This window comes from Elephantulus edwardii, unplaced genomic scaffold (assembly GCF_000299155.1).
Source record: "Elephantulus edwardii isolate Elephantulus edwardi_28Jun2011 unplaced genomic scaffold, EleEdw1.0 scaffold00267, whole genome shotgun sequence".
NCBI classification, from domain to species: Eukaryota; Metazoa; Chordata; class Mammalia; order Macroscelidea; family Macroscelididae; genus Elephantulus; species Elephantulus edwardii.
The window spans coordinates 826,994-843,550 of record NW_006400017.1 but is presented as its reverse complement, the minus strand read 5'-3'; the positions used below and the strand labels follow the sequence as shown (position 1 = coordinate 843,550).

Below are 16,557 nucleotides of genomic sequence, written 5' to 3'. Positions count from 1 at the left end.
TGTAAAATTGATGTCATCAAGGTGTCTCTCTCCTATCTTTTCCTCTTTCCTTATCTATGTGCATACATGCTGTTTTTCTGTATTCTGATAAGCAATCTGTGTTCTATAGCGCATGCAGATAGACCATCCCGCCTCCCCGGGAACTCTGAGCTATCATTAGCTATTCCCACTCCATAGCTTCCTTCCTCTGTTTCTTCTGCCTTTACAAATTTTAAAAACAGGCAAAACCCCTCCCTCAAACCCCTCACAAGCAAACTTTTCTACACTCGCTCTGCTCATCTTTACCGCTATCTTTCTTACGGCACGGAATAAACTGTTTGATAAACCCCAGGTTTCGCGAGCACCAGCTGAAGCGACCCAGCTCCCCAGTACTTCCAGTGTTCCGCTATCCAGGGCGCTTTCTTTCGCCTCTCTATCCCAGGCTCCTCCTTATCTCTCGCTCCCCTAGCTTCTCGCGAGACTTGGCACAGCCCTCCCACTCCGCCCCAGTTGAACGGCGCACTTCTCGCGAGGCTGCAGGCAGGGCTGGGCCCGACATGGCGGAAGGTAGGGTTCTTGTGGAACGGCGCGGGAAGCCTTGGAGCTGGAGGGGCGCAGCTAGCAGAACAAAGCGGCCCTGCGAAGGGGAGGCCAGGCGTGGTCGCATGGGGCACCGTGGGTCTCGCGAGTCTTTTTCTCTTGTCTCTCCTGGCCTCCTCGGGCCGGGGTCTGGGGCGTTGTTCCTATGGCAACGCCCCTCCCGCCCTGCTTAGCCCCGCTGGACCTGAACGGACTGCAGAGCTCGGGTGGAAGGCGCAGTGCCGGTACCCAGTGTGCAGCAGTGGGCTTCCCTGAGTGGGGACTGGGGAGGCGCCTTTGAGTGCTGTTGTTGCTAGGACGGTGGGGAAGCAACCCTTTTCCTAAGGAAATAGGAACTGCAATCCTGGCACGCCCCGCATCCGGAAGGGGTACCTACATCCCTTTGCTGCCCAAGAGCTTGGACTCTTCGGGGTGAAGGGTGGGGAGAAACCAGGGCTGTAACTGGTCAGATTGCCGAATGGGCGCGTGCTGTAGTCTCTTGGGCCCCTGACAGCTCCATCCGGCACTGGATTCCTGGATTCCCTCCTTCTGCCTCCCCCCCGCCCCCCCCCCGCGTTTCAAATGGGGACAGGAGGAGGGGCTTTGCTTTATAAGAGAGTTGTCCCAAGGTCACACTGTTTGAAAGAACAGGTCTAAACCAGACCTCTGCTCTCTTGCCAGTTAGTCTAGTCCTCTTTTTTTGCTGTTTTCATTGTGACATTGCAGGTAGAGACAGTCTGGATTTGCCTCCCTTAACAACAAACAGTATTGGAAACCTGCGATGTTAAAGCATTATTGTGCAAATGGGGGAAAGAAGGCCCTCAAGATGGGGAGCTGCTCAGCCAGGACCTGTCACTGAGAAGTGACACTGTTGGGCCTGGCCTGTAGTGCACTTCTATCCTCCCCCCCCGCCCCCCCAATATTGAAGAAGAAAATTCTTTTTTGACTTAAGGAATGCTCATTGAATAGACTGCACTTGGCTTTGTGGCTCTCCATTCTGTTGGTTTTGAACTCAGCTTTGCCTGAATTCACGCACGTTTACTTTACTCATAGGTTGAGACAGAACATGACAGTTTGCCAGCTTTTCTCATTTGCATTAGACCTCAGAGCTACCTTCTGAAGGAGGCCTGGCCTCTATGTTGTTTGTCTTTTATAGATAAGGAATGCAAAGCAAGGTTTCAGCGATAGCTGGGACTGGCATCCATTCGCTCATTTTGTCTTTGCTCTTTCTCCCACATTGGAACGTCCTCAGGTGACGTGTAGGGGGGAACAGCAGATGAATTTTAACTGCATGAAAGTAGAGAAGTAAGAAAGGGTGCAGAAAGCGAGCTAAGGCATCTTAGGACGTTTTTGGAAAAATTAGAGTTGTTTTATACACTGGACAGCCAACAGGATGGAACATAAACGTGTGAGCAGTGAGATGGGATAGAAGAGTTCAGGACGGTCTTAGGTGAGGTAGTCCAGCTCGCTTGCTTTGGGAAGAGAAGTTGGGGAGTGCTTTTAGACTGCTCTACCCAGTTGTCGTGGAGTTGGCCCAGACTTAGCAGGTATGTCAGAGTAGCACTGTGCTCTCTTAGGCATTCAGAGGTTAGCTTTTTTTGGAGGTAGATGACTCCTTCAGAAGGTGCATCTAGAAGGACTTGTATCTCCAGCCTTTTCAGTTTGCTGCCATACACATTATTTAATTGTGGAGGGTAGCTGCCTTTCATTCAGGAGTTGTACAGCACAGTTGCTGTACAGTACTTTGCTGTTGTATTCCAACCCTGAGGAGCTCATGCAGGCTCAGGCCGGTACACTGCTCTCCTGCAAGTGCCTTGAGATGTGTATCAGAGTGACCTTGGGAGAGAGCTAGCATGGGAAAAGGATGGGCAGTCTACTCCTGTGAGATTTACTGCCTCTGAACACCTGCTGGAGGATGAGCTAGGAGTCTGTTCCCCGACCACAACTTAAATTGCCTAGAGACAGATGATAGGTTAACCCAGCCCAAAGGTTCTGCCTTCATAGTTTTCTCTTTTCCATTTTTGTGCCCCAGTTTCAGGGCTTGTGTTCTGAATGAGAGTTTTCGGAAATGTCGCAAACTTTAACTAAGAAGTATTGAGCAAGAGACATCCTGGGCCAGCTAGCTCATTAAATTGTTGGTGCTTGGAAAGATCAGCTGGAAGCTATTTTGCAAGGATCTTGTTTAATGTTGTTTGACCTTTAATCGTAATTGTTCAGAACCACAATACCTATTTTGATGTTTTGAGATAAACTCATTTAGATATAAGCATCTAGCAAAAATGTGGCAATCATCTGTAAGCACACTTCCCTGTTACTGGTTGTTTGCTGACCAAGCATGTGGGAAGTAGAGCCTAGAAATGGTAAACAAAACCCTGAGGGACTGACTGTAATTTTGTGACTTCTTTAGAAACTAGCCTTCTTTCCTTGTGCTCATTCATAAACTTGGTGTTGCCAAGTATGTATAGTCTGCCTGACATTTGGTTTCCGTTTCTACTACATCTCTATGGGAGTCTGTTAACCTGAGCTGCTTTTCCTCACTCAAGGGAACTGTTTCCACAGGCTCCTATATGGTTTTCCTGTCTTTACTGTCTTTTTCCTCCTTGATTTTCCTTCCCTATATAGGGAGCTCGGGTGGCTTAGTGGTAAGGAGTTGTGCTGCCAACCCAGAGGCATGCAGTTTGAATCCATTAGCTGCTCTGTGGGAGGCAGATGGGCAGTCTCCTCCTGTGTGATTTACTGCCTCTGCTGGAGGGTCATCTATGAGTGGGTCTAACTGAACAGTGCAGTATAGCCAAAGAAGCCAAATATAGCCATATAAACAATATTTAGAGGTCTGATGGAGTAGTCTGTAGGGAGCAGCACTCCTGTCCAGCGGCTGCACTTGTGGTGATTTAAATCCATCAGAGGCTCCTGGGAAAAAAGATGAGCGGTCTCCTCCAGTTCAATTTACAGCCTCAGAAACCCCGGCAGAGCGCTAGCTGTGACTGTTCGGGCTTGATAGCAGTGTGTTTGAGATAGCCTGTTTACATAGAGTTTCCTTATATACATGAATTAGATTGTATCTTTGGCTCCTAAATACTAATTTCCTTCTCATCCTTTGTGCATGCTTGTTCTATTTCTCATCTTTTTCCATTTCTTTGTGCCCTGATTTACTTTTAATTCACTCAAGTGGCAATTTACCATCTTGGTGGAGATTTTTCCTGCTTTCCACCCCCCCCCTTTTCCCCCCAATAGCTGTAAGCCTCATGAGGTCAAAACCTTCTCCTATTTTGTGCCCTTCTGTATCCCTAAGCTAGCCTGTGATTGAAAAATAAATGAGTTTATTGAATAGCATTTATCAGGCATCAAGAATAATTGCCTGGCTACAACAAAAGTTGTTTCTTGTCAAGTAAGCTGCCTAATTTTTATTGTGCTCTGAGTAACATCATTCTGTGTATGTATGTATGTATGTATGCGCACTGTCAAATCAGATCTGACTGGTACAGGAGGAGATTTTCCCTCCTCCTTCAACAGAGCATTTGGTGGATTTGAACAGCGCACCTCTGGGATTGCAGTGCATTTTCTTGCCACTAGGCCACCAGAGCTCACCAACATCAATCTCTCAAGAGCTTCCTAAGCTACTTTTCATCCAGCCCATGTTAGTTTTTACCATTAAAACATCATACTGAAGACCTCAGACTATACAGGTAGACATGCATTCGAATCCTGGTTTCTCTGAACTGTGGTCACAAGCAAGTCCATTTATTTATTGTCCTTACAGTATGGTTCCTTAGGTCTCAAAGGGGGATTCCTTATCAGTAGCTTCTAGAGTCAAAATAGTACACAAAGACTGTCACATCTTGATCCTGGCAGGCAGTAACTGTACCCTTCCAACAAAAAGTGGAAATTGGAAAAAAGGGAAATAATATAGAACAAAAACTTGATCATGGATTTTTACTGCTTTAACGAATCTTGCTTACAGAAATAACTTTTGACAAAAAGTTATCAGTTTTGAGATAATTTTGAAAGGTACATAATATGGTAGAGGTCAAGAGTAATAAGGTGAAGAAGACCTTTCATATTGTGGTTCTTCAGATTATGGCTAATCCAGTACCACTAGCCACACTTCTGTTTAAATGGTAAGTAATTAAAATAGAAGACTTCGATTTCTTTTTATGATCAAAAATTCTGTAGGAAAATCCTAATCAGAAGGAGAAATATAGAACAGATTTTGGACTTCTTAAGGAATTCAGATTTTCTGAAGCCATTAAAGCGAGCTGGACCCCTGAAATGATTACCCTGAGTATCTTTAAACCGAATTGTCCCCTAAAGTCACGATGGAATTCCGAAACTATTTCCCTGAAATAGTCTTTAAACTGTAAACTAAAAAGAATCTTCCTTATAGCAGGCAGCAGTTTAGCTTAACAAATAAAGAATATCTGCCTTAAGCAGTATACTCTTCTAAGAACTATGGGAAATGGATCAAGTTTTCCACAGCAACTTGAGAGATTAGATGGTGTGTTTAAGGGACTGTGGGGTTATATTACTGAGAAGGATCAGTTTAGGAAAAGGATGATAAGAATGTATGACCAGGGGAGCTCTGGTGGCTTAGTGGCAAGGAGCTGCAACTACAATCCCAGAGGTGCACGGTTTGAATCCACCAGATGCTCTGCCGGGGAAGGAGGGGCAATCTCCTCCTGTACCAGTCAGATCTGATTTGACGATACACACACACAAAAATAATAAAATAAAATTTAAAAAAAGATATAAAAAGAAATATAAAAAAAAAGAATGTATGACCAGTGTCACTGAATTGATAGTGGAGACATTGTTGAATTAGTGGATGTGTTGCTATGTATATTCTCTCCAACAACATAGAATAATAAAATATGGTTCCTTAATTTTCTGTCTCCATTCCAGCTGCTCAGTAGTCATGCGGACAGTGGATTCCTTACTGCTCAGCACAGATCTTTAGAATACCAGAATCATTGCAGAAAGTACTGTTGGGCAAGACTATTCAGCAGATGCTTACTCAGTGCAGGCTGGGGGTGGGAGAGAGACACAGAGATACACGGAGACACACACACACACACACACACACACACACACACACAGAGAGAAAGAGAGAGGGGGGAGGAAACGGGTCTCTTCTCATCTTAAAATTTTTCTCTTCACTTATTGTTTCACTTACTCAGTAAATTCCTGTGGCTGTTAAGAACATAAAGTGTGGCTGCCCATCAGTGTAGGTACTGTCCTTTTCTTTATTATTCCTTCCCCTCTTCTCTTTCTTAAATTTCTGTCGTCAAAAGTAGCTGCACACTTTTTCTTTGGGGACTTTTCCCCACCCCTCATAAAGAAGCAGAGTTTATCCACTTACTGCAGTGATTGTGGATGTATCAGAACAGAGCTGCTCGATCATGTTGAGATTCATGGTGTTCAGTCACTCCCTGGCAGGGCAACTTGTGTAGCTGAGATGTTATCATTTGTGATCCTGCCGAGCGAGGTGAGACACTACTTCATATTCACACTCTCTTGTTGAATGTGAGTTGGCCAAGGCCTACCGAAGTGTTTACTGAACCCTGCCTTCTAAGGCACTGTAGGAAGGAAAATTATTAACTAGCATGGAGTGAGAGTAGAGGGAGAAGCGGGGTTGATTAAAATGAACACAGCCAGGCTTAGAAGAGCCTGTTCATCTCACCAGCAGCTTTGGGGAAGAAAGATGGGCAGTCTCTTTTTTATATTTCCAGCCTCAGAAACCTTTTGGAGGGTCACTGTGCATCAGAGCCAACTCAGGGGCAGTAGGTTTGAGTTTTGAGAGCCTGTTTAGTGGAACCCTGGTGTCACAGGGCTCAAGCGCTTGGCTGCCCACTGAAAGGTTGGCAGTTTGAAAACACCAGCCACTCTGTGGGAGAAAGAGGTGCCCATCTGCTTTCTGTAAGATTTACCACCTTGGGAATCTTCTAGGGCTATTCTGCTGTGTCCTAAAAGGCTGCTCCTGTGAGTTAGGATTGACTTGGCAATGACAGATTTTATAGTCCGTTCATAAAAAACCAAAATTTCATTCTGTGGGGAGATTGAAAAAGCCCCCCAAAACCCCCCCCAACCAAACCAAAAACGTGTAAGAAATGGTATTCTAAAGTAGAAAGTGAAAAATGCTTAGGAAGTTACTTTGAATCTTTGGAGTAAGATTTTTTAGGGAAGTGGTAGAGTGTAGTTCGGGTGGTCAGGAAAAGCCTTGTATCTGATCAGGGCTTTGAAAAATAAGCTGCTCTCTGACACAGAAAGAGCCCTGGTAGTACATTGATTAAGTACTTGATTGCTAACCAAAAGGTCCACAGCTCACATCTGCCAGCCTCTCCGGGAGGGAAAGATGAGCTAGTCTGCTTTTGAAAAGTGTAAACCTTAAAAATCCTTTGGGGCAGTTCCGCTCTGTCATTTATGGTCACTTTTTGGCAATGAGTTGGAGAGTGTTTTTGACCTGAGGAGATAAGAATGTGGAGAGGTTGCTATTCTAGGTAGAGGAACTAGTGAAAAGTGAAATTGGGAAAATATGTAAGGATAAAATTAAGGGCACTGAGTGCCAGCATGAGCAGCTAGACTTTATTGAATGGCCTGGGGGGTGTCATGAAAGGTACCAGCCAGAGCAGTGTCATGACTGAGGTGTGACAATGATAGATTTGTAGAGAATGGGGAAGCTTTGGAACTGGTGAAGATGGATGGGAGAGAGACTGGAAGGCACAGAAGACTAGACGTTTGGAGCTTGTTTGAACATTTAGGCGAGGCTGTATCAAAGTTGTCTCAGGTCTTCTAGGTCTGGATAACTTGGATTATGTCTAGGTCTCCTTAGCTTGGATAAGGTCTGGGCTGGTAACAGGAAGAGGAGGAACAGGTTTGACCTCAAGTTTGGAGTACCTTGCTGTGCCTGAGATACCTCTGGGTGATTGTACCTGGCAAGTAGTTGGATATGTTTCCAGTTAGAGAGGCATTTTGAGTGGAGACTCACTAGTTAGCTACTATTTGTGAGCATCTCTTTTGAAATCAGCCTTGTGATCGGTGCTGTTCTGTGTGAGGTTTTGAAAGTATGAGTCTTGCCCTTTAAGACACAGACAAGATTTAACAAAGTTGAATTACATTGAGGAAAAAATGTATTTAATTTCTACAAGATGCAAGCTGGAAACAGAAGTGGCATCTGCTTCCTAAACAACATGCCTCTGGAAACTGTGAACTTTGATAAATGAGGATAGTTATAGAAAGACTTCAGGCCTTTTGTTGTTAGGGTCGCTGAGTCGTGCTTGACTCGAAGGCAGTCAGCAACAGATGCAAGCTACTATGTAGGGATGACAAGGAACAAGTGAGAATGACACGTTTCAGCCTTAATGTATTTGCAGCACAGAGGAGGGTGGGCAAAGGTTTCCAAATAAACCTACATATTACGCTTTATAACTTACTGAGCTTTCTCTTCTGCATTGATGATTAATGGCACCGTCATCCACCCAGTCATTCTTAGCCAGTAACCTAGAATCATCCAAGACTTTGCCCTATGTTTGCAGTCAGTCAGTAAATCCCTGTGGCTTCTGTAATGTTAGCGCATCTGTTCTTCCCTCTGTTTTGCCATTCCATTAGTTCACACTAGTGGTTGTCAACCTGGGGCACCTTCAAATCACAGTGTCCAGAAACCGGATTTTGAATTACTTGACTTCACGCAAGATTTACATATCTTACAAGTTCTTTTCAAACTGGATTGGTAAACAGACATGAAAGTGTGTGTGTGTGAGTGTGTTGCTGTCTTACCAATCCTGGGTAGTATATTTTGACTGTGACTGGAGTAAAGAGATTTTAAAAAATTGAACTTTGATTAAATAATGGGTTTTAGACTTTGTCAGAGCATTCAAGTTTTGAAAACTAAAATTGCTGAAGCTTTGAAAAGGTGGATCATCAAGAAATAAAAAAAACCCTCATAGCATATTATACTTTTAATAATAATCACGTGTGTGCATATATGTGTGCTTGCATGCTTGTGTGGCAGGTGCTGACTGGCAAAGTACCCATATATGACCCTTCCTTTTCCCTTGTACCCTCCTGCAGGTGGCTTTGCTGTTTTCCTTTCCCTTCACCTTTTTTGTATGATGTGAACTTGAGTTTGCAAGAGTAAATACATCTACTTATTTTCTTATTAAACATTTTTCCTATATTTAGAACTCCTGATTCATGTATATTTATTAGCCCCATGAAAGAAAATATTCCATCTTCATTATCACAGATTTAGAAAACTAGTAGTAGCAGTGATTCATCACCAGACAGAAGCTTTTTAATGCTGATATCAACAAAGAAGATGGATAGTAATTTCTGGGAAGGCAATACATTACTGCAATTTTGGACAGACATTCCCTGGGCTGTGAGTGAGATCCATCCCTGTGTGTCTTTTGTAGGTGTGTTGGATCTGGTGCATGATCTTATTTAGTGCGTGAGAGGAAGACTTTACAGTATTTAACAGCTCCTAGTACTGCAAGTGGAGAGGATGATTGTGATGTATGCTTTGTGTGCAGTAGCAATTGTTCACGTTTCAAAATGAGGGCAAATGTACATAACATAAAAGGGCAGGCACCAATTGTCTGTTAGCTAAACAATGTTTATAACTGGGACCTACCTTTATGTAGAAGACTAATGAATATATGCCTAGAACAAAAATGTATGCTTATATTTCTCAAAATAGGATGTTATCACAGCTTCTACAGTCATTTCTATCTAGTTGACATAGTTAACATGGAATAGGGAAATCCCAGAGGCGCACAGTTCAAATCCACCAGATGCTCTGCTGGAGAAGGAGGGGCAATCTCCTCCTGTACCAGTCAGATCACATTTGACGGTACATATAAAAAAAAAGTTTAAAAAAATTTTTTTTAAAAAGGAATAGGGATAGAGTCATTTAGTCATTAAAGAATTATACAAAGAGCACTAATTCACTTAGAAAAGAATGATAAAAAAGGGAGAGGTTAGGGTTTCAGTAATCTAAGAAGACTTAATGAATATAGTGTGGTTTAGAAGTGGGGTAGAGGGGAATAGAAACTATTTAAAATGAGGAATGGAAAAATTATATTTAATCCCCTAAGTAATGAATTTATAGTTCATTCATCCTAAGAAACCCATGTATTGCAATGGTTAAGCTCCCAGCTTGAACCCAAAAGGTAGGTGGTTCTAGTCCCACGAAGGTTACTGCCTTGGAAACCCTGTTGGGCAGTTCTGCATTGCAGTAACCCATTACAGTTACAGGAATGGATTTAGCAGCAATTGCTAATTAATCTTTCTTTGACGTCCTGCTCTAAATGAGACCTATTGCCATTGCCGCTGATTTCAATACATCTGGGGTGGAAATGCCAGTTGTTAGCAGGGAGTCAAACCTGAATGAGCCAGTTTGGAGTCCTGGTGTCACTGGACAATTGCTGAGTGTCTTCCAAACTGAGGACCTCATCATCCAGCACTCTCAGGCAATGTACCCCTGGTATCCACGGGATTTTCAAGGGTCTGTTCTCTCAGAAGTGGATGGCCATTCTGCTCCCTGATCAGAAAACTACTGGGACCTGACTATCATTGGTGACCCTGATAGTATTTTAACCCATGACATAGCTGGTAACATCATAACAACACAGAGCCACCATATTAGGATAAACGGACAGATGAGTGACAAAAGACTGTAGCTATAGATTTGGAAGTATGTGTGTATACTTAACAAACAAGGAAATATACTGATTTTTGTCTGAGAGAGCCAAGACAAGAAATGGCTGAAACAAAACTTCTAGAGTCTACCTACTTTATAGGTTAAATAGAGGAATTATCAGCTTCCTATTTGAAGGAAAATGTCCCCTCTTCACCTTCCTCCCCTTTATTGCAGTTCATTTTAATCTGTCCCACTGGTGGTCTGTTTCAGTTTTTACCAAGATGCACACCTTAGTGGATACATTCGTATTGAGATTTTTCACTTTTTTCTTTGTGAGTTTTTCATAGCTGCTACTTTGATTCTACACTTGAAATGACATTGTTCATTTTGAGGAGCTGCATGTTAGCCCTACCCTGAGAGGCAGCAGGGAAATCTGCTGTAATGCTTAGTGCATAGTAAGTGTATCAGAAGTACAGATCAGGAGTGTAATCTCAGGGACTTCAAAATCAGTTGGCTTAACATGGTCAGTGTTCTGTATCCTGCTTTGCTTAGTAACAACTGGGATCTTAAATACTTGTGAGTAGTCATTTAAGGTACTACTATTGTCTGTCCTTGTCTAGAGCATAGTGGAGTGAAGAAAATGAAATATAGTTGAAATCAGTGAGAGGATTAGTGGACCACGTAAACCCCAACCCCTACAACCCTGAGCCTTGGAGAACTGGATGATGCCCAGCTGCCACTGTTAACCACATTGAAGGGATCGCAGGAGGTCCTGAAGAGGAGGGAGGAAAAGTGGAGTAAAATGCAAAATTGTAAAAAAAGACCAGGCTTATGGTTGATAAGCAACTGCCGTTGAGTCTGTTCCAACTCATGATGACTCCCCATCAATTTCTGATGCCATAAATCTTAGTAGGAGCAGATAACCTTGGTTTTCTTTACAGAGTGACTGCTGGATGTAAACCTTTCTATTCCTGTAATACACTTTACCATGTGTCCCTTATGCTGGACTGATAGTGTCGAAACCCCCGGAGACTGGTCCTTAGATACTCTGGAGACCTGGAACCGAGTTCACTCATGGCTCAGCTTCCCTTCAAACCATAACTATAAGATGAACAGTATCATGTGGGAGGTACATATTTCTTAGGGGAGAAAAAAAACCACCCCAGCTACATGGGATCAAAAGCATTAACCCAGAGATAAAGGCCAGAAGGCAGAAAGGAACAGGAAAGAAGGCCGAATGGAAAGGGTTAACACGGAAAAGTGCAGAGAGTGCTCTTACATTGTAGGGACTGTAGTCAGTGCCTTGAATACCAGTTTACTTTCAAAAGTTTCACTCAAATCACAATAAAAAGTTTAAGATTAGAGAAAAATGCAGATTGGTAGTTTGTTTAAAGGAGCTCTGGTGGCCTAGTGAGTAAATACTTGCACTGCTAATCTAGAGGCAGATGGTTTGGATCCACTAGCTGCTCCAAGGTGGGCGGTTACCTCCTGTGCGATTTACAGCCTCTGAAACTCATCGATGAGTCAATTCTGACTCGATGGAAATGGGACTGAGAAGTTGATCCTGTGAACAACAGATGTGAACCTTGCCCTATCTTGTGCTAGCGAGTTGACTGAGTTTTTTAAAGTGACCAGGGACCTCTGCTGGCTTAATGTGTACCCGCTAACCGAAACCTTCTGGAGATCGGCTCTGGGTTAATGCTGCCTCAAAAGCACTTTGAGATTGATTTAGGTGAGATGGGATGCAGAGTTTTTTACTGATGTTCTGTGGACAGACCTGTGGATGGAGAGGCATACTGATCTTGAGACTGGTGGAACCCCTGATGCTTTAACACAGTGTCACCGTTCAAGCCAGCAGTTAAAATCACCCAGGTCACTGGTCTTGTAGCCAAACAGTCGGCCTGTAAGTAAGTAAATAATTAAAGTCAAAGAAGAACAGACTTCTTAGAACAGTCAGCCAGACAAGATCAAAGTGGCAGCTTTTATTTTTCTGGGGATAAAGTTCAGATGAAGGCTGGCAGGCAGCAGAATTCGAATAGGGAATACAGATAGGTGGGAAGGGTATAATTACACATCTTATCTTATGGAAGACTGTAATCCCTGTTGTAGAACATAATGCTCATGAATTGTTGAAAGTTTTCTCACCTTTCTCAAATCACAGGAAAGAATTTTTTAAAAAATTAAAGGCGGGGAAAATCCCCCTAAGCCCCAGAAAGTCTATGGACAGATACTTGTTTAAAAAGAGAATCTGACAAAGACAGTAAAGGACCGAAGCCTTTTCTTGCATTATCTGAAAACGGTGTGCTACACTCAAAGGCTTTTATTTAAATATTTTCAAGTAAAATACTTCTGATCCATCTGGCTTAGCTCTATCTTAAACCAGGTGATGTTGCTTCTTCCTCTATTTCTGTCCTCTGGCAGAATCCTGTCAAGTTTTGTTGAATTGGCTTAATTGCCTGCCTTCCTCATCACTCTATAAACTTTTTAAAAGCATGTGCTTGATGGTTTACGTTGGCTTTGGTGCTTCATTGATGAATACCTATGATAAAAATCAATGAAGGCATGGAAAATTGCATTTCAGTTGATGGTTTGTCTAAAATAGGATGCCTGGATCAGGCTAACTGTGGAACTGGGAAGGTGTGCACTAGGGGACTGAACTTTTTTCCAGGGCCGTAATTCCCACATCTAGGACTGTGTTAGAAATGGAATTTTCCAGGTCCTACCACAGATCTGCACAATCTGCCTTCTCTTTCTGTATCATTCGGACAGCTGCGGTCATCATGGAGTAATATCCTTGAGCCTGGCCCACCAGTGAGAGTTGGCGATTTGCTTTCTGTTCTGCTCATCAACTGGAGATCTTTAGACCCTTTCTATCCTAAAATTTTGTGAGGTTTAAAAACCTGTACATTTTGGAGTTATAAAAGAATTCATTTTTCCTTAGAATTCACATTGTTTTTCATAATCTTTATATAAACTTTTAATTCTTTTTTAATAATCTTTAAAGTTTGTTTAAAACAATGTGTGTTATAAGTACACTGGAGTTAAAATTCAAATAACACCTTAAGGCTTATAAGAAAAACTAAATTTTACCATATTTCTCTCCTCCTCTCAGTCCTTTTCCCCAGATGTAACTACTTTTTCCACTCATTTGGTTGTTGCTTTTCTTTTTACTGCATATGTACTAATGTTTTCCTGGATTATAACTGCCATTTCTAGATTGATTAGTTTTGAACATTGGCTGACACTCTACTGTGGTGGACTAGGAGAGTTTTCATTTATATATTTTCTCAAGAGGCTTGGTTTGGTTTTGGTTTTTTCTTTCATGGACAACCTGCCTTGTACATCTTGCAGATAAATTAGTCTGACTGTGAGAAAAGTTCGGCTTTATGTCTTTTGGTTTGGAAATTTTTAGTACAGTTATTGTATGAGGTGGCATAATCTTTGAAGTAGTTTCTTCAGTGTTGGTGTTTCTCGTTTCTGGTTACACTTTTGTTCATCACCTCATAGTTGTTTTTCCCCCTCCTTGTTGTGTGCTGTCAAATCAGCTCCAACTGGCACAGGAGGATATTGCCCCTCCTTCTCCAGCAGAGCATCTGGTGGATTTGAACTGCACGCCTTGGGGATTGCAGTGCACCTGTTTTCCACTAGGCCACCAGAGTTCCCTCATCACCTCATAATTTTTATAATGCCCCATTGGAGTACCATGACCTCAAATGTGAGAATATGTACCAATTGTAGAAATGGTGAGGATGGCATAGCGTTCAGATCAGTTGTTCACAAGGTTGCTCTCAGTTGTACTTCACTTGACGGCACCTAACAATAATAACCAAGTGTAGTAGTTGCCATTTAATTCAGCCAACAGCATTGAGAAATATGTTTCCCCCTTTGCAAATCAAGAAATTGAAGCTCAGAGAAATGATCTTGCCTGCAATCCTGTTAGCTAGTCCCTGAAGGGATTTGGAGCACCCTCAGTTTGACTCGAGAACCCAGTCTTCAGTAATTTTTTTCTTTTTTAGCTTTAATTGAAACATAACATCATGCAGAAAACACAGATCATAAATGTAGAACTCAGTGAATTATTAAAATGAAATTCATATAACTACCACTAAGTAAGGAGAAGAAAGGCTAATTCTAGCACAGTAGAGAACATCCTAATGTTCCCTCCTCTTATTCCTCTGCCATTCCTTCCCCTCACAGATTACAGTTATCATGACTGTTGGCACCATAGATTTACTTTGCCATAGGTGATAATTGTTTTGTTTTTTTAATATATAATTTTCTTTTTTATTGATATTTAACAAAAGTTTACAGAAAACTTGGATTTCCATTCATTCATTGTTGCACATCTTCCTCTCTATCCCCCTCCAGTTTGCTTTTATATTTAAAAAAATTCTTTAATTGTTGCACAATTTCCTCCCTCCCTCTGCTCCCCAGTCCACTTTGCTATGCAGCTCTTATTCTAGATTGTTGTCATGCAAATAATACCTAATCATACATTTTTTTAACAGTTCTTTCTCTCATGTGTTTCAGTTCAGTGCTCATTATTTATCCTCTCTTTGCTTAAGTTCTCCCCATCCTCCAAATCAGTCTTATTTTATAACAGTGGCATTATGCAAGATTTGTCCTTTTGTGACTGAGATATTTCACTCTGCATAATGTCCTTCATGGTCACGGATTTTGTATATTTCATGAGTTCCTTGTTTTTCAGTGCTACATAGTATTCCATTGTGTTAATATACCACAGCTTTTCTATCCATTAATTTGTTGATGGGCACTTGAGTTGTTTCCATCTCTTTGCTTTTGTGAAAAACACAACAATACAAGTAGGTTTGCATATATCTGTTTGGGTGACAGTTCTGGTTTCTTTTGGGTATACTCCCAGTAGTGGAATTTCTGGGTCAAATGGTATTTCTATATCCAACTTTTTGAGAAAGCGCCATACTGCCTTCCATAGTGGTTGCACCATTTTACACTCCCACCAGCAGTCAATAAGGGTTCCAATTTCTTCACAACCTAGCCAACCTTTGTTGTTTACTGCTCTGTTGAACTTTGCCATTGTTTCTGGGATTTGATGATATCTCATAGTTGTTTTGATGTGCATCTCTTAGAGCTAGAGATTTTGAACATTTCTTCATGTGTTTGTTTGCCATCTGAATGTCTTTGGTGAAGTGTCTATTCATAGCCTTGTGTCCATTTTGTGATTGAGTTGTTTACCTTTATCTCTTGAGGTGCTGGCTTGTTATTACCAAATATTTTTCCCCAGTCTGTCGCTTTCCTTTCCATCCTGTTGGAGGAGTTTTTGATGTGCATAAGGATATGCTTCTTTGTTGTTATGTGCCATCAAGTCGCCTGCGACTCATAGCGACCCTGCGTACAACAGCCCTAAACTCTGCTCTGTCCAGTGCCAATCACACCGTCTCCGATACACCCATCCCGATTACCCCAGTCACTGAATCAATCCACCTCCTGTAGGGCCTTCCCCTCCTGCGCTGTCCCTCCACCCTACCAAGCATGATGTCCCTCTCCAAGGACCAGTCTCTCCTTACAACATGTCCAAAGTATGCTAGACGGAGCCTCAGAATCCTTGCCTCCAAGGAGCCACCCGGTTTAACCCTTTCCAGGACGAATCTGTTTTCCTAGCAGTCCATGGTATTCTCAATACTCTTCTCCAGCACCACAGCTCAAAGGCATCAATTCTCCTTCTGTCCTGCTTGGTCATTGTCCAACTCTCTGATGCATAACAAGTGAGTGTGAAGACCATGGCCTGGATCAGACACACCTTAGTCTCCAGAGAGACACCATTGCTCTTCAGTGCTTTGGAGAGGTCCCTAGCATAAGATAGGCTTCTTAAAAGATCCCAGTCATCTATTTTACTCTCTCCTGTTTGTAGGTGATAATTGTTTTTGAAAAGAATTTATTGTTCTTCTTAACTGTATGTTCGTTCAGATATTTACTCTATTTCCATACCGAGAAATTTACCAACTTTTATTTCAGAAGGCCAGTTCATTGCTTTTGTTTCTTTTTTTTCTCCAGTATAAATTTGATGCCATCACACAACTTAGTTCTGTGTTAAATGCTCCCCCCCTTTGAGGTAAATACTTGGTTTCTTGGCTCTTTAGTCTGAGTCACTGGGAGGAACTGTTCAAATCCAGTGACCTTTGTACTTTTGTCACACTAGAATAAAAGCACAGGGCCAGGCCTCCCTAAGCGCTGTAATAGGATAATTGTCAGTAATGTTCTCCTTTAGTCAGTCTTTTTTAAAAGAGTCCATCTTGAAGTACAATATTGTCAGTGACAGGATAATATCTATACGCATACAAGGAAGTCCAGTGAATACCACTATCATTCAAATATATGCACCAACA

At 42.2% G+C, this 16,557-nt stretch overlaps 1 protein-coding gene across 1 annotated transcript in view; it reads left to right on the top strand.

The window, feature by feature from the left end:
* Positions 1 to 536: 536 nt before the first annotated feature.
* ANKFY1 (ankyrin repeat and FYVE domain containing 1) overlaps positions 537 to 16,557 on the top strand; it is a 92,531-nt gene continuing 76,510 nt past the window's right edge. Inside the window, exon 1 of the mRNA XM_006899795.1 lies at positions 537 to 546. Coding sequence (XP_006899857.1) covers positions 537 to 546 — 10 coding nt within the window. The remainder of the gene's footprint in view (positions 547 to 16,557) is intronic.